The sequence below is a fragment of the Silurus meridionalis genome, chromosome 13 (assembly GCF_014805685.1).
Source record: "Silurus meridionalis isolate SWU-2019-XX chromosome 13, ASM1480568v1, whole genome shotgun sequence".
NCBI lineage: Eukaryota > Metazoa > Chordata > Actinopteri > Siluriformes > Siluridae > Silurus > Silurus meridionalis.
The window spans coordinates 9340675-9363418 of NC_060896.1; the positions used below are offsets into that span (position 1 = coordinate 9340675).

Consider the following 22744-nt stretch of genomic DNA (forward strand, 5'->3'; position numbering starts at 1 on the left):
ATCTGCCAAATGAATGACAGAAGTAATGTTGAGAAGTTTATATTTGATCCAATTGTTTTGCATTTGCACAGATTATAAAGAGATCTGAAAAAAACCTACTAATGCTTTTTTAAATCGTGTATAGCCAGTGTGTACACGCTACATACACACCATAGAGTTCCCATCAAATCAACACGTGGAAGCAGCAACATTCCCCACTTGCTCGTGCGTTTCGCTCCTGAGTTGCCATAGGAACGCGCGATGCACGCGCGCCGTGAGCCCCTCCCTCCCTCCCGCGGCGGACTGCAGCAGCTGCGTTCAGAGAGCGAGCAAAGTGCAACAAGGTCAAACAAGGTGAAAATACAAATAAAACGGAGGAATTATCCGCTTCTTGGGTGATTATCTATCATTACTTTGTTCTATAACATTTTCCAGAAATGTTGTAGTTGTTTGTCAAGGAGTTCACTGGACAGGTTGAACTTTTTCTCACGGAGATGAGCTGAAACCCCGGACTTAACATAAGGTAGGTTAAATATAAAATATATATACATTTTAATTGCTTTAATACATATTAATAAGACGAGGAATTTCATTTAAAGTTTTTTTCAGCTTGTTTCGGCTCAACAGGAAGTGTACAATTGTGTTTTAATTCGCCAAACAGCCACAGGGCTTCGGCTGTGTCCCAAATCACCCGTTTACGCTTTAGATACGTGCACTACCCTTAGGGAGAAAGCGCAAATGTTACACCCTATGTAGAGCACCTTGCGTCCAATAGGAAGTGATTTGGAATTCAGCCAGTGACAGTGTTTGTGATGGAATCTACTAAAGAAAAGGAGGAATGAAGAAATGTGAGAAATGACGTATTTTCTTCTGTAGACTTTGACTCTTTACTCTATACATTTGTACGTACTGTTTTTTTTTTTTTTCTTTTTTTTTTTTACTTATTATTTCTAACTTTCTTAGTGCACGTTTTCTTTTCCGTCACCTGTTTGTGTTTGTGGGCGTTTGCCTCAAAAGTGGTTCAGCGCATTTTGGCTGTTGCGAATGAAAACGACGTGATACACAGAATAGAAACAAAAGGTTTTCCGGAAGACTGTAGGAAAGATAATAGTGTCTTTGTTTGCTGTTCAACCAGGAGTACAACTGGAATATAGATATAAAAATAGCTTACGTTTTAAGTCATATGCTGATAAGTGGGTGTTGCTTGTGTTTGCAGTGTGTCTGTGTGTCTTACACAAACACACACACACACACACACACACACTAGTCCTGTAGGTGCACTATTTTTCCAAAAGTTTGAGGACACCCAGTCACAACTATGGTATGTACTTTTTGAGCATCGCATTCCACATTTTGTCCCAATTTGCTTATATAATTTTCTCCACTCTTTTGAGAAGATGTTCCACTAGATTTTGGATTGTGCTTATGGACATGTTAGTAAAGTCACATATTGATGTAGGCGAGGTGAGGAGGCCTGGAGTGCAGTCTGCATTCCAATTCATCCCAAAGGTGTTGAGTAGGGTTGAGATCAGAGCTCTATAGCAGACCACTCAAGATCTTCCTCTCCAACCCCTGTGAACCACATCTTCATGGAGATCACTTTGTGCACAGGGAAATCGCCATGCTGGAACAGGTTTAGGGTTTCTAAGTTCAAATGAACACACAATTTCAGTATAACGCATCCAGAGACGTCCTGTACAATTGTGTGACTCCAACTTTGTGTAACAGTTTGGAGAAGAACCACATGTAGCAGAAAAGGTCAGGCGTCCCAATACTTTTGTCCATATAGTGTACAAACCAACCAAGCTAAGACTTCTAGACGGAATGTACCCCAAAGGTGAGGAATAAATAAATAGAAAAAAATGTTTATTTAATTAATTTAACTCATGTGAACGATTTAAACTCAAGACCCTTCCAGGATGTAAACAAAACAGCACTTTGCTATAGGCTCTATAAACAAAACATTTATCAGACGTTTGAATTTTTATTTTCTTCTAATCAGTGTTATATTTGCATATGACTGACTTCTTTATTAAAGCAGAAACCTAATGTAAAAAAGTAAACAAATAAGCAATTTGTTTTAAAGTTGTATTAAAGGCCACCTGATTTCAGCCTAGTGATAATGTTTAGTCAAATAAAGCTACATGAATCTGTATATTTTTTTTAACAGGCTATATCTAAACCCAGTGTTTTTACTTGATCTAAAATATAAAGTTAGTTTAAAAAAAAAACTTGGATTGATGCTTGTTCGGTCGACAGGATTCATGACTCATACACTGGATGAACTTTTGCATTAAGAAGCTACACACTTGAAATAAGATATAGATCTTATCAAAATAATAAACACTTTACTTTTGCGCAAAAAATGCCCCCAAATGCCTTTACAAAATATTCAAAATATTTTTCCCATCTTATACTATATTTATAGGTTATGGCTTCTTATAAAAATATCCATGCATAACAAGCACATAAAATACAAGATACTCGTAACCTAAGTTATCGCTCACACACACACACACACACACACACACACACACACACACACACACACACACACACATATATACATATATATATATATAGAGTCAAGCAAAGACTTCTAGAAGGAATGAATACAAAATGTTAGGAAGAAACAAATAAATGAATTAATTCCAGTTAAATTAACGCATGCTCGTGATCTAAGCACCACACCCATCCAGTGAACAAGGACGTTTACAAAACAAAATGTTTATCAAACTTGTTGACTTTTTGTCTCTGATCAGTTTTATATTTGCGTATGTCTGACTTTTATTTTAGTAAACCAGAAAATATGGATAATATTAGTGTTTTTTTGGTGGACAGGATCATACAGTAGAAGAAGCTACACACAACTACAATGAGTTTTTATTTTATAATTCTTTTATGTTTGTGTTCTTATTATTCTTTGTCAGGTTGTGGTGTAACATTGCCACCTTGCAGCTCCAGGCTTATTGCCTTTATCCTGTATTTAGTTTGGGATTTCCTCAGGGTTCTCCAGTTTTCATCACTGTCAGACACATGCTTCTGGGGTGTCTTGTGCCTGGCTTTTTTTAAGATCCAGCCAGCCTTGAAGCATGGACCAGGGAAAGCATAGATGAATGCTAGAATGGTTTGCATCCAAAAAGCAGAACCTCAAACATATCAGCTAGTTGTGTTTGTTTGCAGAAATTACATTTCATCTTTATAGAAATTGTATGTTGTCAATGAAGGTGGTATCAAAAAGTTTCAAGACTAGTTTTGTAACATGCCAACAGATGGCAGCACAAGGCTGCACGCACAGTCACAGGGAGCACTGACCTTCATAAGTCAGTGTGCCAAAAGATATCGTCCTGTGTACATTGGGATCTGTGCACACGTGAGTTTCTCGCCGGAAACAACATAATCTCACTTCTGCACCCATCCTATTCGCCATATTTGGTTCCCTCTTCTTGAAGATGAAGATCCAGCTCAACTGTTGACATAATCTTTATTTTTTTTTGAAGGTCAAAAAATGTTTTAATGGAAAGTAGAAATTCTAGTTACATTGAGTGGAGTTGTGAGCACTATGGCAACCTGAGAACAGCCTGTGTAACCAAGGAAGTTTTCTCATACATCAGGCTTAGCAGGGTGGTTTCAGCTGTAAGATGTTCAAGGTGGTTCTGTTTTATTATCTGCTACACAACTGTGTTACTACTGACCTTGTAGTGAATGAATGATCTACATAAAAGCAAATGCCATGGACACGAGGTTGTGTTTGACGGAACGTAAATACTAAATGTCTATTGTATAGTGTTAAGGCCTTTTTTGTTGCATGGAACATGCAATGGAATAAGTCGAGTGTGAAGAACACTGGCACACTGATACTGCTAAGCTCATACTCATACCGACAAAAATGCTTTTGGGTGCAGTCAAATAAAACTTCTCAAGTTTCCCTTAATGTTTGTAACTTTTTTTATTTTGCATTCTAAAGATTTGTTTGGGGTTTTGATTACTTTACACAGAATATTCAGCATTTAGTGCTAAGCACCTGTTAACCTTTAACTTCCTAATTGTAGGCCTCCACCTCTTGAAAGTATAAATGTTTTTACATTTAAAATAAATAGTTTTTAGTGTCAAAAAGGGAGTAATGCATGTGATGAAGTATTGAATTTAAAAACGCGTTCTGATGCAACACTATTGCACTTACTAACCCTCATTAATAGAACAGTGTTCCTAATCAATATTTGTCTATTTAAAACACGCTATGCCAGAGGCTTGTAGGCACCTGACCACCATACCAATATGTGGTTCTTCCCTGAACTTTGACCACAAATTTATAAGCTTATGTTGTAAAGGATGTTTAGCTTAAACATTATTATGCAGTACATTTACTATTTCCTTTCACCGTAACTAAGAGTTCCAAATCAGGTTTTAGCGTGACCGTGAACAAAGCGAGCTCTATGAAGACGTGATTTGCCAAAGTTTCAATTGAGTGCACTGAATTCAACCCCACTGAACACTTCCTCCTCTCCTCACCAGTGTCTGACTCTCCAGCCACACTCCAGAACCTAATGGAACGCTTTCCCAGAAGAGTGGAGGTTATTAAAACAACACATATTGATGTGAGGGCCAGGTGTCCCTAAACCTTTGGAAATATAGCATACTTTGAATAAAATTTCTATATTTAATTCTATTGATTTCCTTTTTTAATTTATAATAAGCAAGTAAAAGTGGAAAAAAAAACTCCTTTTAGCAGGTAAATGCTGTATGTTAATAGAAATTGTTACAGAATTGCAAAAAAGTTTCCAGCTATGTTTTCAAAAAAATTAGAGGTCAATGATTGGACACTATAAATATCGATTATTACTTTTGTCTACTTTGATAAGACTTAATTTGTAGAATTTTTTTCAATTGTATATTCCTTATAGATATTTGGTCAGTGAAATAAAAACATTATGTAACCTTCACTCTTTTATACTGCCAGTTATGCTAATTAGGCGTCGAGACAGATCATTGCCCCAGACTGCTCTAAAAATATTTTAATTCAGATTCAAACTCTAACATTAATAATATCGAACATGTTCTACTACTAATTATACTACTGACTAGTTGACTATGCTGCTGTATATCACATGCAACTTAGGCCATGATTTAACCTCTTAAAGTGTTTATGCTTTAAAAGTGTTCTCTCTGTTTTGTTCTGGCTCGCTACCTCCGCACATCCATGCAGCTTCATTGACTAATTAAAGAGGCGGTTGCTAAGAGATGGCGGGCAGCAACCATTTCAAAATCGGCTAGGTGATGTGATGTCGAAACTTCAAGCTCTGTGTTCTTTTAATTCTCCCCTCTAGAGCTGACCCATGTAAGGACTGGAGAGCTCTGACACACACGCACACACACACTAGTTACACACAAGGACCCTACAATGGCAGCCTTCACTGGCACCTGTGACTCGAAGGTAAGTCGGGGATCCAGGCTCCGAAGAAAAGACAAAAGCCGGTTCAACGAGTCTGGATGTCCTCTGGAGCAGAGTGACTGTAGCACTGTGCTGGAGAAGAGTCAGGAATTCTTTCAGATTTGTGACATCGAGGACAAGGGCTTTGTTACTCGGCGGGACATGCAGGTAAGACTCCACCATGCTTCTGAGTAAACTTCTAGCTGAATAATTGCAATAGTAACAGTAAAAACTGTATATTATATACCACAATGCAATTTTAATAGAAACATTTAATAGAAAACTTGCCACTTTTTTTCTTTTTAAAAATGCTTGAAAATGGCAAAATGTTTTTTTCGAGACTTTATGAGGCTATTTTTACAATACATATATCAACTGGTCTGCTATCTAGCTGCCAGCAAAACAGTGACATGGTTTCAGTGTGGCTTTAAATCATAAATTCCCCTTACACCCATCCCAAGAGGTGCAGCATTTGACATGAAAAGAATACAAAACTGTTTACTGTCTTTAAATGCATTTTGTGAGAAATATTATTCTTTCTTTATTTTTGTGGCCTGTGATCACCAGACATTTGTAACAGAGATAGAACAATCTACGATTACGATATTTTTTTTTTTTTCTTTCCAAAATCAAAATACATAAAAAAAAATAAATAAAAAAAAACACACACACAAAATGCCACCAAATACTTTGGCATAAAGTAAACACAAAGAAAGGCAGATCATAGATGTAGTATGTATGGTTTGTGTCAGATCATGATACTGATCGTCTGGGGATAGTAAAATGCATTATTCTGTGCCATCGACTTTTTGTCTACCATCTCTTTAGACTCTAAGTGTTTTGACAGTTTAAATCCCATTGATGCAGACATGCTAGTATTAATCCAACTGCTCCCAATTTACGTTTTCTGACTCTAATTCTTTAACTGGTGCAGCTGGTGGGTAGTTGTTGCTCACCCTTACAGCATGTTGTGAGTGCATTCCAATAAAACAGAAAACTGTAATGATGATACACCTGGTTTAATCCAAAGTAATTTGAATAAGAATGCAGGACATACAGATCAGCCAGCATTGTTTATTGAAATCTGTGGTGATGTAGTTTACATTTTCCCACTGCTAATTCAGAGTCTATTAAACAGTTCAGGCAGCCATGAGTAGAGAAAGGGTAGAGGACAGAGCTTTGAGAGACCACCCCTTTCGGTTGTATTATTGTGCAGATTGACCAGGCTTATCCATTCCCATCTATTGTGACCATTCTCTTTGATGACACACTCAGGGGCTCACGCTCTGAAGCCATACTACCTTTGATCGAGCGTTTATGGAGATGCATTTATGTCTATCAACTCCACATCTTTATTCAGGTTCTCTGAATATTCTAAACCCACTCAGATGCTCAAGTCCACAAATACCTGAATATTTCTATTTCCTTTGTCTTGTGTGTCGAAACCAATAGCAAAACATTTGCATTTTCACTGAACAGGCGTAATCAAGTGACTCAGCATAAATAAATAATTACTAGCTCTATTGGATAAGAATATACTGTTTTTATTGTATCTATTTTCACGTTCATATATTATTAAAAAAATCATCAGTTTATTTCCTTTCAGGTGAACAGAAAACATAACACAAATGGTTATATTCATTGCATTGTTATTTAAAAAAAGACAATATGGCCAGGCTAGTTTTTCCTCTTTTGTAATTCTTACAGAGTTGCAGTAATGCAAAATAAAGTTCTGCCTGGCACATTGTGCTTACTTCTTCACACCAGCAACCGAAGTGTTATCAACTTGCGTTTTAAAGCCACACAGCAGAATAGCCTGCTTACACACGAGTCACGCCTAAGCCCCGATGAACACTATTTGTTCAGACGCTGCTCACAGAACCTTATTAATTTTTATGTGGAAGTTAATCAGTTGCCTACGTTTGTAAATGTTTGCGTAATCCCAATACAGGGTGTGTTATTTGCTTATAGGAGCAGGGCTGTTTGCACTGCATCTGTGGGATTGAGTATCGAGATGTGAACTCTGTAATTATGGAGGTCATTTAGGCACTAATTAGAAATATAAGCACAAGAGGCAGAAATAGCCACTTGAAAAAGGCCATAATAAAATTTTAATTAAATGTAATTTCCTATGTGACGGAAGTTTTATCGCATATTAAACACCATAGTAGCATAATTAGCTGTTATTTGAACTGTTTTTGGTGTCAAGATGTTGAAAATTCACATTACTAAAACTCATTTCTCACGTCTGAAGATATTTCTAGTGGAAAGTCACACGAACTTTACTACAGAAAATAAGTATCGCCAGCATGTATGATTTTTATATGCAAGGAATGTAAACTGGTGTGAGACAACTTGGTATAATCTGAAGTTGTTGTGAAGTTTGCTTGGCATGGTTTACTTGTACAGTATTTCTGGGGTATACTGTATATTTTTCTGTTTATTTAAGAACAACACAATGTACATTTTTATCATTATATAAATAATTTTTTATTTTTTTTGGATTGGCCACAAAGCAAATTGTAAACAATAATTTCCTTACCAGGGAATGTAATTTTAAATGTAGCTTTCCATGTTACTGAGAAATAGCAAAGGCTTCTGTCCTTTTTTTTTTAGGGCAGAAACCTTTCGAATCACTGACACTAGGGACTCCTTTAAAACTTTCTTTCGGCTTCTCCCATCAGGGGTCGCCACAGCGGATCATCCGCATGTTTGATTTGGCACATGTTTTTACGCTGGATGCCCTTCCTAACGCAACACTCCCCATTTATCCGGGCTTGGGACCGGCACTAAGAGTGGCTGGGGTTGGTTCCCTGACCGGGGATCGAACCCGGGCCGCAGCGGTGAGAGCGCCGTATCCTAACCACTAGACCACCAGGGGACACTAGGGCCTCCTTTATACTTAGTAAATAGTAAAAACGTAGTAAAATTTGCGTAGTAAAGAAATCTCAGTATTTACATTTATTATGAAAGAAAGCAAATTTATGCAATTTTTTTGTTAGCCCTAGATTTTGTGGAGCATCTGATATACAAGTCCCTATAAATGAGCTAATACTATGGAAACATAGTAAATATCTTTTAAACATAGCACTTTTCCTGGTTTGCTTCGCCTTTGTTTTTTTATTCCTCTGAGTTGTAGGCTGATGGTACATATATTAAATTTGTAATCTAGGGAACCAGTGTTGATTCATTCATTGATAGAGACTCAAAACACTTTTGTACTACATGCCGTAAATGTAAATATAATTATTACATTTGCTGATGCATCGTACATTTATCCCATACTGTCTTTCAGAGGCTGCTTGAAGAGTTGCCTCTGAGTTCTGAGGAGCTGGAGAATGTATTTGATACACTGGACACTGATGGAAACGGATACCTTACCCCAGAGGAGTTCTCCTCTGGCTTTAGTATGTCTTTACTGTATTAATATTTATTGTATTTAGTGTATTTATGTTTTAATGCAGCAGTAATCCCCTCATGTACAACATTTAAACATGTTACCTTGTCCAGTATTTTCTGTTGTGGTATTTTTTAGTAGGAGAAAGACTATATAATTGCTAAAAACATAATACTCTGCTTGTTTCTTGTGCAGGTGAGTTCATATTTGGCCCTTCAGCATCAGCAGCAGCTCCACAGTCTACTCCAATGCATGTATCAGATCCGATTTCTCCTGATATGCTCTACCAGAGTGAGTGGGAGAATAAACTCAGTGTGAGCGAGGACGATGAGGAGAAACATTTCTGCATCCTATTGGAGAACCTCGGAGCCAGCAATGTCTTTGAGGAGTGGGTGTAACCTGTTTGCAAACACACTCACTGAACTATATGCAGACTAACAGCATATCCCTTTTAGCTTTACTGAATACTGCATGGCTGTTGAGGAGATAAGAGCGAAATAAGCATTTACAGAAGTGGAAAAATTGTGTCAACAAAACACTACCACTATTGCAGTTTGTCTTTAATAGCTTGTAGTTCACACTGAATGAATAATATTATGAATTGAACATATTAAATATAGTTTAATTCCCTGTTGTTGTTCATTTCACCAGTGCATAGAAGTTGTGCCACACTGAAATGTAATCACTATCCAGTTATAACCCTTAACCATATGTGGTTATAATTAGTGTCCTTTTTCAACATTTCCATCCATATAAAATATTCACCTTTTGTTCTTTTTTTTTTTTATTGGATCATTGTTTTTTTTTTTTTTTGTTTTTGGTTTTTTTTGTATTGCTGTTGAACTGACAGCTGAACTATTTGTCAGCAGGTTTTTACAGATTTAATACCAAAAAAGTATTGTATTCCAACTTGCCATAATTGAAAAGATACAGTACAATTCTTGTGTTGTATTTGACATTTTGTTTTCACTGCTGCAAATGCGTTCTTATACTCAATCTTCTCCTTAGGCTGTATTTAGATACCAAGCAGGCTATACAAACTAGAAGCTTGTACTGTATGTAAGCTGTAGATATAATGTCTTACTGTTTAGAAATAAAAGGTGCTTTGATTTGATGTTTGGGAATATAGACTACATGCTTATATATATATATATATATATATATATATATATATATATATATATATATATATATATATATATATATATATATATATATATATAAAATGTATTTATTATTATTGCTTCTCTTATGTTTCCAGTTCAGGAGTAGTGCGCAGTCTGTGGGCACAGCTACGCAAAGATGAGCCCCGTCTCCTGTCTAATTTTGAGCAGTTTCTTGCAAGGGTTACTTATCAAATTAAAGAAGCTAACCAGGAAAAGAGCGAAATGGAAACTGCTTTGAAAAGGTCAGTTATTCATCAAATAATGGTCATAATATTGCTGAATTAGTTTGTGGCTGGGGCGTTCCTTTATTATCTCTGCCATTAAATGGCAGGATACTCAGTATTAGCTTTTTGTATAAAAAACTGCAAAAAGCAAGTGGTGCTCAACAAGTTCATAGTTTAAATATACTTTTGTGTCCCAAGTTTCTAATCCTCTAACAGTTGTTCTATGTGTTACCTAACAGCATGCAGTACTTGTGTCTCTGGCTGCTAACCCACAGAGACAATAACAGCTTTGCTTTGAGTCCACAAACCCAATTCCAAATCATTTTTTATATAATTAAATATCAATTAATTTCAAGAGCTCTGAAAGCTGATATGTCCTGTACAGGAAAGCAGCTTCCCATGATGATGAAATCCAGCGTCTCTATGAGGAGATGGAGCAGCAGATCAAAAATGAGAAGGACAGGATTCTTTTACAGGTAATGTTCTATTGTAGTGCTTTGTTTAAGTTTAGTGAATGCCAACAATGTACGCTTTTATGCATTTTAAACATGCTATTTATCAATATTCCTACAGGATTTATATTTATAATTATTTTCCTTAAACACCACACCATATTACGTACTTTAATGTAAATTGTCCTGTAGGATTCCGAAAGGTTTTTAACGCGCAGTCAAGATCTTGAGTGCCAGCTTTCCAGCAAAGAGCGGGAACTTGAACTGCTTTCAAACAAACAGAAAAGGGTGAGTGACTATTGATTTAAATTCATATATGTCTAATATGTGTGTGTGGATATAATGTACAGTGTGTGGTTCAGTCTTCTGTAATGAATAAAGAGATCCGTGTTTATTTGAAACAGGTGTATCTTAGTGAAGGAAATCTATTGCTACAAAAGCCTAACAGTGCTCACGTAATAATGGGAACAGACAAATAGCTCACTCTCCTTAGCACCGTAAATAAAAGACAGCACATGTCTAAAGCTCTAGCCCTTTCTCTTTAAATGGCCTATTAATTAATCGTTCAAGTAATCAAAACAACAGTGGAGGTCCAATGTTTTGTTTTTCAGAGCATAAACCATGAATGCTGTTTAATCATGGTGCAGTACGTCTCTGCTTCTGAGATAGTTCATACAGTGAGACAGTTTTTCAAGCTCTATTTTTGGCATTGTGCATTGCTCGGCCTCATCCTACCCCCTTTCTTATCAAACATGTCTTTGCACATGATCTTTCAGTGCTGGCATCTCTATTGTGACAGCACTCAAAATACTGTCTCTATAGTCAAGTGATAAGTGCATGAAGTGTTTTGTTAGGGTGGTTACAGTGAGATGTTTCACCTTATTACAAATAATGTATCTAAATACATAGACTTTAGATAAGAAAAGTACATTACAGTGGTACCTTGACCTGCGAGTGCATGAATGTACAAGTTTTCCGAGGTACGAGCGGTCACTCTGCCGATTTTTTGCTTTGGTATGCGAGCTCGAAACTCCGCTGCTAGATGGCGAGGTGAAGCCAGAAAGCGAAGATTGTGACGAAAATTAAGATAAGCAAAGAAGAAAAAGTAAAAAATTAAAAGTTTAGGGATACGTAGTGTACAGGAGTGATAGTAAAAAACGAGTTTTCCCTCCTCCTCCTCCGCCTATCGCCTCTACGGGTAATTAGTAATTAGTTTACAATAAAAATGTGCATTTTACTGCTGAAATTGCATATAAGAATATCTGAAAACTAAACCTATTTGGTGCATATTAGATCAAAATGCAGACACAAATAATCAAATAACTCTAAAATAAAAGTAAACGCACTGTACACTGTTTTCTTTATGTTTTAGTTTTAAATGATCCCATACTTTGAAAACTCTGTCATTTTCTTTGGCCTGAATCATATGGAATCCCGTTTTCGACACATCAAAATTTTAGTTTTGCCCAATTCCAACTTTATTTCTCGTCAACATCCAACATTTCTGGTGCATCCACCGATAACCATGTTGTCAGCCTGAAGTTTGAAGCTGTTGGTGTATAAACAAGGCCTCCTCTGCTTCATCTTGTTCTCGAAGGCTGATCGTTAGACAGAGTAGTTTGATGCCATGCAGTTCTATTGATTGTAGCCTATTTTATTTGTAATGTGTAAAGTATTCTGGCACTACAGAGGGGGTGACGCTGGCTGATTGGCTAAAAAAAAAGGAATCCTGGAATTAGGCAAATTTTTTTTTTTTTTTTTTTATGTGGCAGAAACAGGCTTCCATATGTATGTTCTCCTCACCCTTCGCTGTTTTCTATTTAAGAAAAAATTATTCACATTTGTGTAAGTTTTAAAAAATAAAATGTATTTGATCTCAAAACTGCATGCCACAATATTTTATATGAATTTTTTGATAAAAAAAAAACTGTTAACATCTATTTAACTTGTAGCACAAAAACTACGTACAAGGAAACACCTGATAGCTGATTTATTTTTTGGCTAGTTGTAAAATTGTGACCGTATATTTTAGTTTGAGAAAACAATGCAGAAATGGTTAAAGCAAAAAAACGAGTGTTTTTAATTGACCATCTCAGGCTCTGTTTGTGGAAACATGTACCGGTACTAAAAAGCTGTGGTACTGAAGAGAGAAGTTTACATGAATAGAATATAAAGGCGCTCAATATGTAATGCATTAAGAAGTGAAAAAGCTCCCTGTAATAGTTTCAGGAAGAGACTGCTATGATTTTCTACAGGATACAAAATATTAATTAAAATTGTATCAGGTATTTAAAAGATGCCAATAATTTTTAAGCCTAACCTGCATCGACTTAATGAGCTTGTGTGTGTGTGTGTGTGTGTGTGTGTGTGTGTGTGTGTGTGTGTGTGTGTGTGTGTGTGTGTGTGTGTCAGTTAGAGCAGCAGTGTCGTGAGCTGCACAGCGAGCAGAGGGAGACTGCAGTAGAGAATGTGAAGCTGAAGCAGTATAATGAGGAGCTCTCTCACGAGCTGGAGCTCACAACTCAGGAGTTGAATTTGGCACAGGAGCAACTGGGTCTGCTACAGGAACAAGCCTCTAATCTACAGGAAGAGCGAGAGCTGTGAGAACTCAGTGACACTATACACCCTGTGCACATCTTTTCTAACTGTGTACTTTTGCTCACAGTCATGTGAATTTCACTGGATGTACTTACAGCAGAAAGTTGCCCACCATTACATGAGCATGTGTGTGGCTTTTCCTTTTCCTTTTTTTCCTTTTTTTTTGGTTCCCAGTCGCTTAATGCTGTTTTCTTATTTTCAGAGAGATGTATAGAGTTACAGAGGGTTTGCAAAGAGAAAGAGCAAGTCTGCTTAAGCAACTAGATTTACTAAGGCAAGAATACTACTACAAATCCTGTGTCATGCTGAACATCTAATAAAAATAAAATTGCTGTATTTAAATATTTCCTTTTTGCGAAATAAACTGAAGTAGCTGTGTTTAAATATATTTTCTTTTAGGGAAATGAACAAACATTTACGAGACGAGCAGGACATCAAGTGCCATCAAGTAAGTCATTGGGTGTTATAGACATTGTTTTGATGTACAAAAAAGCAGGATGATTATAGAATTATGTTTGGTCCTCTAGAAACCAAAGACCACATCTGTAAAAGCATCAAAGATACAGATATCTGGACACACAGAAAGAAAACAATCATTCAAGAGGTATGTGTTTTTTTGTTTTTGTTTTTTAATGAAGTACATTTCAGTTGCAAAAATATATGTAATCCAACATTTGTCTAGAAACATGAAAAAGTAATTTGTAACATCTTGTACGATTTAGCGATGATGAAGAAGACATACTGCCACATTTTAAGAGGAAGAGTGCAGTCGGTATAAAAGGGCACAATCTGGCACTAAGGCAGCAGGATCAAGTAGAGGGTTCGCATTCTCCTCTACAGAGGATTATCTCCATCGAGGAAGACCCCCTCCCCCAGCTCCTGCAAAAGGAGTACCAGGCCGAGCTCAGGAACTGGAGTGAGGAAGAGGAGGACCTGGAAGAGGACACTGACCTCCAGATGACCAGTATCTACCCTTCTGCCAGCACGCCGATCTCACAGTGTCCTCCACCAGAGAGAAGGCATACACACACTCCTACGTCACCCAGAGGGCAACCAGTGGGCAAAGAGACTGTCCATTCGGTGAGAAACAATTTCACCTATAGTTATATAGCATTTAGTAGTAGGAATATTAGTAGTAGCAGATCCCCCGCTGTTACAGGGACATACTTGGTCATGCATCACATAACTTTAACTAAACCATAACACTTTCCCATAATAATTTTACATTGTGCATTTAATCAACTGACAAGACATGCATGACATGACATTAATAATTAAAAATACCTCTACATCGTGTACATTAGGAAGCTGCACCACTGTATCATTCATGTTGCACTTTTACTGCTTCCATTTGAAAATGCAGGTAGTTCCGCCTCACGATGATGATGCGTTTCAATGACCTCATCGTAACTCGAAAATATTGCCGAGACATGAACTATCCATCCGGGAATCTTAAAGAATGCTGATCAGTATTGAGTGATATATATATAATTTAACAAAACAGAGGAATTTACAGTGCCGTAACTTTGTGACAGCGGGCGTGAGTGGAGGGCGGAGCCAGATGAAAGGAGCAGTAAGAAGCATATGTGTAGCTGATGAGACTAATCAGTGTGCTCTGTTTCAATGTCCCATGTCGCCGATAAATACTGTAGGAGAGAGACGAGCTAAAATTGGGCTTTAAAACACCAAAAACGGTCAAAGAAAATACGAGCTTCTAACCGCAAGACAACTGAATTTTCGACCACCATACATCCCGGCAGCATCCCAACGTATCATACCGCATATACTCCGCTTCGTTTGCTTGCAATGCGAAACTTCAAATATTTTTACAATTTTGTCGTATCGCTATCATCATTGCAAGATTAAAAAAAAAATAAGTCTAAGCATCGTAACCTGGGGACTACCTGTAATTTTACTATTTTCATACCACTAATTTAAAAAAAATAGTTATGCTACCAACTTACTTACGTGTTTTATGCCCTTACTCATTGTCAGATTGGGTAAAAAGTATTATTTTGTACACGTGAACACTATGGAAGCACAGTCTGCAGTGTTGGTTAAGACAACCCACTGATCAACAGGTGTAGTGTTTTCCAGTGTTTCTCACACACTCTATACATTCTCGCCAAGTCCTGACATTCAATCATATTGTTTCCTTTCAGAGAAGGGCCTTTGGTAATATGAGCTTTTGCAATAATAAAGGGTACACAAAGATCTACTTGGAAGCCTGGAATGTCTCAAATATCTTGTAGGATTGGATTTTAGCGAACTGATTTTTGAATCTCCTTTATTAAAAAGAATGTCATTTAGTTCATTTTGTTACTTTAATCAGAAATAATATAAGATGCTACATTTTGAAGGAGCAGATCCCCCAAGATTTCTACATACACAAACTTTGACTGTAGTTGAATCTAATGAAAATATGACAATGCAGCTAAGGACAAATTAGGCTAAAGAGAATGAGTTCTTTTGTCCCATGACTCCCATAATTATTGTAACAATAATGGCAGGATTCAGACCAAAAAAACCTGATCTATTGCATTGTGTAGCGTCTATGGCGTCTATTACAGGAAGTAAGTAAGTATTTCATGTCTGTAGCACCTTTCTAGCGCAATGTTCACAAAGTGCTTTACATCCCAGATAAAAAAAGAACAATTTAGAAACACACAAAACCTACATAGCAAATGATTTATAAGAAAGCAATTTTAAACAGGTTCATTTTTAACAGCTTTTCAAAAGTGTCCACCGAATCCACAGATCTGAGATTCAAGGGAAAAGCATTTCCCAACTTAGAAACAGCTACCTCAAGGCACAGTCACCTTTTGTCTTTAATCTGGAACAAGATCTGTTTGGAGGAAGGATCTCAGATTCCTGCTGGAATTAAAAGGTTCATTTACTTACTTTAATTATAAACTCATTTACTGAGTATGCAATGCTCTAAAGACACTAAGACAAGAATTTTAAATTGAATTCTAAATTTGACTGGAAGCCATTTTAAAGTGATTAAAATTGGTGTTACATGAGATCTCTTTGATAACTTGGTTGATTTTGGACCACTTGTAATTGTTCCAGGGATACTGGAACAAATGTACTTAGAACAAATGACTTGGACCAGAGGACTCCTTAGATTAACTACTCTATTCAGTTTCCTGTATGCACGTCCAGCAGAAAATTAAATCGATCTTTAAAGACTTATTCAAAATGAACAAATAGTTTATGAATGACCCATCGCTAAGTGACACGCCTTAAAGTCTCTAGGCAGTATAGATTAGAACATCTGAGAGGCAGGGTTTGGCAAAGTTACATAAAAAAAATATATATTATTTTTTAAATACCTTAACTTTAAGTGTATCAAAATACAGCAGCCACACTATGTATCAAAATAATCTACTGTATATTTATATATTTTTTTTTAAACTAAAAAATACTTTTACAAAGGAGCATGACATTTCTTCATAAACCTTCCGTTAACTGGCCTGTTTGATCTTCACCATTACACTGACTCGGTTGATTAGGCATACAGTGTTTGATAGCAACAGTTTTTCTCTGGTCGAGACACGCAGTAAATCTGATGTATGCAACAGATCAAATATTCACTTGCACATCCCTGTGATCTCCCAGATGAAGGTTGGTTTGAAAGTATCCAGTAGTTTATTGTTTAACAGTTTGCGAATGACTCATAAATGCATCCTAATTTTGTTACTTGGTGTTTGGTAATGAAGGGCTACTTTGCATCAGCAACACTCACAAATCATTCATAAGAAAACAACTGATGGCACCTGTATTCATAATTTCTAACTAATTCATAATTTGATTGTTAGTCATAAATATAATAATATATAATGTGTCAGGCAGTCATTCATGCAATAGTATGCAAAATCATGATGCTACTTAACAGCCACTTTAATTAGAGTACAATATACAGCAATCAAATATTTATTTATCAATCATTAGACACCTATTTGGAAGGTGGCAGCCTGCACGTTTCTTACCTTCACCACTTTCTTTCATACGGATCAATTTTCTGTTCTAATCTCAACAAGTCTGGGCAAACTTGTAGGAGTAGGAACCAATATGATGTCATCATGTAGACGTCTTACAAAGTATTTTGCAGTATTTCAAAACCACAAAAATAAAAAACACTAAAGTATTTCGATACAAAGGATGAAGCAATTTTCATCAACCCTATATTTGATATACATATGTAAAAATATACAAGATCATCTTTTTTTTTTTTAACTAATATGTGTTTGTGTATGTAGTAACAGCACACCTCTCTTCAGGCTATTTCTTAGTTTTTTACATTTGCCAAATAAATACTAAAACAAGACTGGACACTTGTAGGAAAATGATCTACGATGATCCGGGAGTTACACCAAAATATATAATTTTCAAATAACAGCATGTTCATCAGTGTTTACTTCCTCTTTCCTCCAGTGCAGTAGGGTAAAGCTGGCCATTTCTATTTCAAAATTAAAGATTGACATATCATGCATTCTATCAGTTTAATAGTTTTATTGCAGTTTTGTATACAGTAAATGTTGTGGAAAGTTTATTTCTGTTTAACAGTTGTTCCCTCACTTGCCTCCCTTGTCACATTACCAAGAAACCACAAAACCTTGTGAATGCTTTCCTGTTGCAGAAAATGTAAAGTTACAGCTCATTCTCTCTCTGTTACAAAGCGCTGAGTCTGAAGAAAAACTTCCCCATATTAACCGTTACAGTTTTAAAAACTTTTGTCATGTAGAGATCCAATCTACAAATTTCTTTGTTAGTTGTTACTCCACAACCACCACCATATAAGAACGAGTGCATTAATATAACTCCATTTTTTGAAAGTTAATACCACCTCCTGACCAATCAAATTTGAGAATTCAGTAAGTGCTGTATTATAACCTGCATTGAAAGTAGCAGTTGTGTGCTCTTATTTAGGAGGAAGGAGCGAGCCCAGGACCAGACCGTCTGTTTAAGGTTGTTTTGGTGGGAAACTCCAGCGTCGGCAAGACTTCTCTACTGCGCCGTTTCTGTGATGACTGTTTCTACCCCGGATCCTCTGCAACTGTTGGTTGGTTCCCCCAGTAATGGTTTTCTCATCAGCTCTGTGTGCTCTGTGTTCTGTGGGTGAACACTAAACATGTTCTTTCTCGTGTGTGTGTGTGTGTAGGGGTTTTTAGTGTAGATATTTTCTAAGGTAGTGTGTTTCTAACAAAGTGACATACAGAGACCTCAGTTGCACTTCAGATTTTTTTTTTTTTTTTACATTGGATATAAATGTCAGTGCAGATGCTTATTTCCTGTTACAGTACATCAATATAGGTGTCTCTCCCAACATCAGATCAATCATCTCTGCCCTTTACTCACATGCTACACACTTCTCTTGCTCATTGATCTGTTACGAATTCACAGGGAGACAGAAAGCTTCAAAGAGTAAAGAGAATGAAAAAGTAATGAAGCACATTTGAACAAAGCTTTAAACAATGCACATGTATAAAATTCATTACTCTCTCATTCTTCCTAGGTATTGACTACAGTGTAAAAACGCTTATAGTGGACAACAGCCAGGTAGCACTGCAGATGTGGGATACAGCTGGCCAGGAAAGGTAAATTCATTACTCTTCTTTTTTCAAGTAACTGTTGTTTATTTTACTACAGTAGGGTTTTATACTGCTTATACCACAGCGAATTTCTGTGAATTCACAAGAAACGTTTTTCCGTTTATAGTTTTATTTATTGCAGCTGAACATCCATGAGAAAGATTATCCCTGTTGTCACTTATGTTATAGTAACTATGAATAACTCACCAGCCTTTTTTTTTTTTTAGTTTTCTGTTAATAAAGTTAATAAAGAAAAAAATTTGCTTTTCTATGTTCCTTAAAAGACTGATATGTTGGAAAACTTACCCGGACTCAGTCTATAAACATTTCCTTACCAAAAGCTTGAATGTGCTCATGATTAGCGATTTTACTTTGTTATATAACACTGCAGGTAGTCCCTGACTTACGATTAATATCAGATGACCCCAACGTAACTTGAAAATATTGAAGTTGAAACACGGCCTTGACTACCCAGTAGTCATAAAGAATGGTGACGTATACTGTATAGTATACTGTATAGTATAGTGCTATTTGGTGTGATTGTGAAATAAGCGGTAAAAAGCGCACCTATAGCTGATCAAACTAATCAGCACGCTCTATTTCGGTGTCCGGCAACAGCAATAAAAAGGAGAGAGAAACACATATATACCTCACAAGGCGGGAGATGCTTAAATTCCCAAACCCAATGTATCGGAACGCATATACAGTGCTACTTGCCTGCTGTGCAAAACGTAAATTATTTTTTTTACAGTATTGTCATATCGCTATCGTCATGGTAAGATCGGAAAAAAAACGTAAGACAAACCATCATAACTCAGGGACTACCTGTACTTTTTATGTTCAGCTTTCGTTGATGTAATAATTTACATTGACACTTATTTCCTTTTCAATGTTCTGCCAGGTACCGCAGTATCACTAAGCAGTTTTTCCGCAAGGCAGATGGTGTAGTGGTCATGTATGACATCACCTGTAAGCAAACTTTTACAGCAGTGAGATCATGGCTGGTCAGTGTGCAGGTAATCCATGATGGGACCCACCTTTCATAAGTTCAAAACATACGTAAATATTTGCACACCTTCATAGTCCAGATGTGTAATTTGGCTTTCTGGGTGGGACTTTCAGATCAATAATGCAGTTCACACCTGTAAAGTGGCCAGATTTTACATGAATAGTGTCTAGATTATTTTCACACTTTATTATATAAAGAGAAGAGTTCCTGTGCTTGTGGTTTGAAGGTACAGAAACTGCACTGCGACATGTGTTTTGTGGTTACATCAAAATACTGCTCCTCATTCAATCATGCACAGACTTGGTTCAGACTAAGACACTGATTTTTTTTTTTTTTCAAGAAGAAGAATAGCATTTATTTTTCATTACAGCACAGTAAAATTATTTTCTTTGCATATCAGAGCACATGGACAGCCGTGATTCGGCGCCCCTGGAGCACAGATCCGATCAGTTACCCAGAACCTTAACCCAAGCTCCACACTGGGCAGCATTGTCTTATCATTCATAATCTTTTGCTTTTAGGAAGGATCAGGAGATGACATTCCTGTCATGTTGCTGGGAAATAAGACCGATCTGGATGGCCAGAGAGAGATCCAGTTCAGAATGGGAGAGAAATTGGCTAGAGTGAGTGATTTTCACATCAGAATATCCCCTTAAAATATGACATGGGAGCGTTTTATTTTTAAAATAAGGGTACACTCTGTGTAACAACCAAAAAGTTATAATTGAGAAAGCTGGCAGTAAAAAGCTTGCAATATCCGGAATTTGAGACACTTCTCCTCACCAGCGGAAATCCAATGTTATTATTATGGTTGTGATGATGATGATTATTACTGAAAGCTCTTAACGAAATTAAGATGCTAAGCTGCCGCTTCAGCTCATGCAGTCACAAAAGATCTGCAGATCACATTTTTTTCATACAACAGCCACCTACTGTTAAAAAGAAAAACTTAAGCACATAAAAGATCAGTGTTTTCCATGATGTGGATCATAAATAATTTCATTTTTTTCAATTAGTGCTTTATCTGCTCTCATCCTTCCCCCCTCTCCACTCTCCAGACTGTGGTTCCTGTGATGTTTTTGAGTGCTTTTGAGTCCATTTGATCTCATAAAAGCACTTGAGCATTTTTTTATTTATTTGTTTTTATTGCATGAGCCTAGCTGAAAACAGGAAGTAAACAAGATGACGTGATACTGCATGCATTATATATAAGCAGGTTGATTTATTTTGCAGGAGTCTCGGCTGATTTTCTTCGAGTGCAGCGCTTTTTCCGGTTCCAATGTGACTGAGTCCATGGTGCACTTGGCAAGGTGTGTTACCTCACAGCTTTAATGGAAGGAGGCCCGTTATACTCATACACTGTTATGTACCCGAGGGACTGTCCTCTATTTAAACTCCGAAATATGCTCACATTCTTCTCCTTTGTGTGTTCCTGTGTTACACAAAACACGTTTTTTAGGATTCTTAAGGAACAAGAGGACAGACAGAAAGAGAAAACAGTCTCCCTGATTGATGCCTCTTCAAAGAAGAAATCCTGCTGCTAGCGGAGAGATCAGACAAACACACCCATACACGTAGACCACCTGTTCTAAGTGGCAGCTCATCACCTCTGTCTCTATAGTTTTAATAACACAGAATGTTTTACACACTTCACACCTGTGTTTTAACATCATATAACACTTTTAGACATGTTCCGTGATTGTTTTTAACTTTGGCCACACAAATGGGTAGTGTTACGAGAGGAAGATTTGCACTATTGATATCGTACCAAAAGCAAGATTCCGCTTGATCATGATATTTAAATCAAGCGTACATTATTCAACTGTCGAGAAAAGGAAACGACGGGAATCTGATATGGAAATTTTTGTGTGTTTACAGTATAAATGTTTACATTTCTGAATTTAAAATGCCAAATTGGTGTCTATTTGTAAGTTTAATATGAAACAGCATTTAGAAGAGTGTCAATATACGGTAGTTTATTTTACTGTCTGCACAAATGCGTTTATTTTAGGTTTCGACCAAATGCTTTGGAAAGAACATTCAATAGGAAATCTGGCAACTTGATATATTTTGTAGAAATATGTGTGCTGGGAAAGCAGAGTTTGTGCCTGCATGTTTGTTATTTGTGTTAGTTTTAATGTTCCTTTGATACGTGGCCTAAATTCACTCACTCTGCTCAAGCAATTTACTGCAATCAGTGTTGACACCACTGCCAAATCTCAATGGAAGCTTGGAAATGTTCGTGTTTTTTTTTTTTTGTTGTTTTTTTTTTGTTTTTTTTTTTTGTCAGCTATTTTTCACACATTTAGTGCAATCAGTGTTCACTCCACAGCCAAATGAATGCTCAGAGCTCCCCATGTTCTCCCAGTGGTACAGCAATTTCTTATTATTGTTACAAGATTTGTTTTTGGCTTCAAGTATATATATGAAAGACCTTAGCACTTGGTGATGATCAAGAAGGGCTTGTTTTTGTTTAATAGCATCAAATAAGTCTGAGGCCATGATTGGTCTGATCTGCCGCTAACATGTGCTAGGTTTTATCATCTCTGCCATGTTTGACAAATGAGCATTACGCTGACCGATTAAGCCACACCCCTTGTAAATGCATATTCAAACACAGGTTTCACTCAGGGAAACTTGCACCTGCACTTCCCCTGTAATGTGCCATGTATCTGAGCATTTTCTCGGCTGTAAACATATGAAGGACTTGCTTGATATGCTATTGAGAGCGGGCAAAATGCCACAACATTTAGCGGTAGACGCTGCCCGTGAAAGGTAACTCTGTCGTAATCGAACTTTATTCTATATTTTGAAGCAATTTAAATAAAAATTAAATATATTTACATGAATGTTTCCATTATGGATAAATGTTGGAATATTGGCTCCTGTATTTC

The 22744-nt window shown here is 36.8% G+C and overlaps 1 protein-coding gene across 5 annotated transcripts; it reads left to right on the forward strand.

Moving 5' to 3' along the window:
• The first annotated feature begins 259 nt into the window (after nt 1-259).
• Nucleotides 260-22693, forward strand: cracr2aa (calcium release activated channel regulator 2Aa). Of its 5 annotated transcripts, none has more exons than XM_046864545.1 (19): nt 262-323; nt 415-502; nt 5307-5578; nt 8706-8817; nt 9003-9195; nt 10069-10215; nt 10583-10673; nt 10842-10937; nt 13062-13249; nt 13450-13521; nt 13647-13695; nt 13775-13851; nt 13970-14327; nt 18180-18312; nt 18766-18847; nt 19743-19857; nt 20372-20473; nt 21084-21160; nt 21310-22693. In XM_046864545.1, the coding sequence occupies exons 3-19, from the start codon at nt 5381-5383 to the stop codon at nt 21392-21394; spliced, it is 2175 nt and encodes a 724-aa protein (XP_046720501.1). In that variant the 5' UTR covers nt 262-323; nt 415-502; nt 5307-5380; the 3' UTR covers nt 21395-22693. The 5 variants fall into 5 exon arrangements, with proteins under 5 accessions (XP_046720498.1, XP_046720501.1, XP_046720499.1 ...); XM_046864543.1 differs by having other exon boundaries at nt 266-333; XM_046864542.1 differs by having other exon boundaries at nt 260-502.
• The last annotated feature ends 51 nt before the right edge of the window (nt 22694-22744 follow it).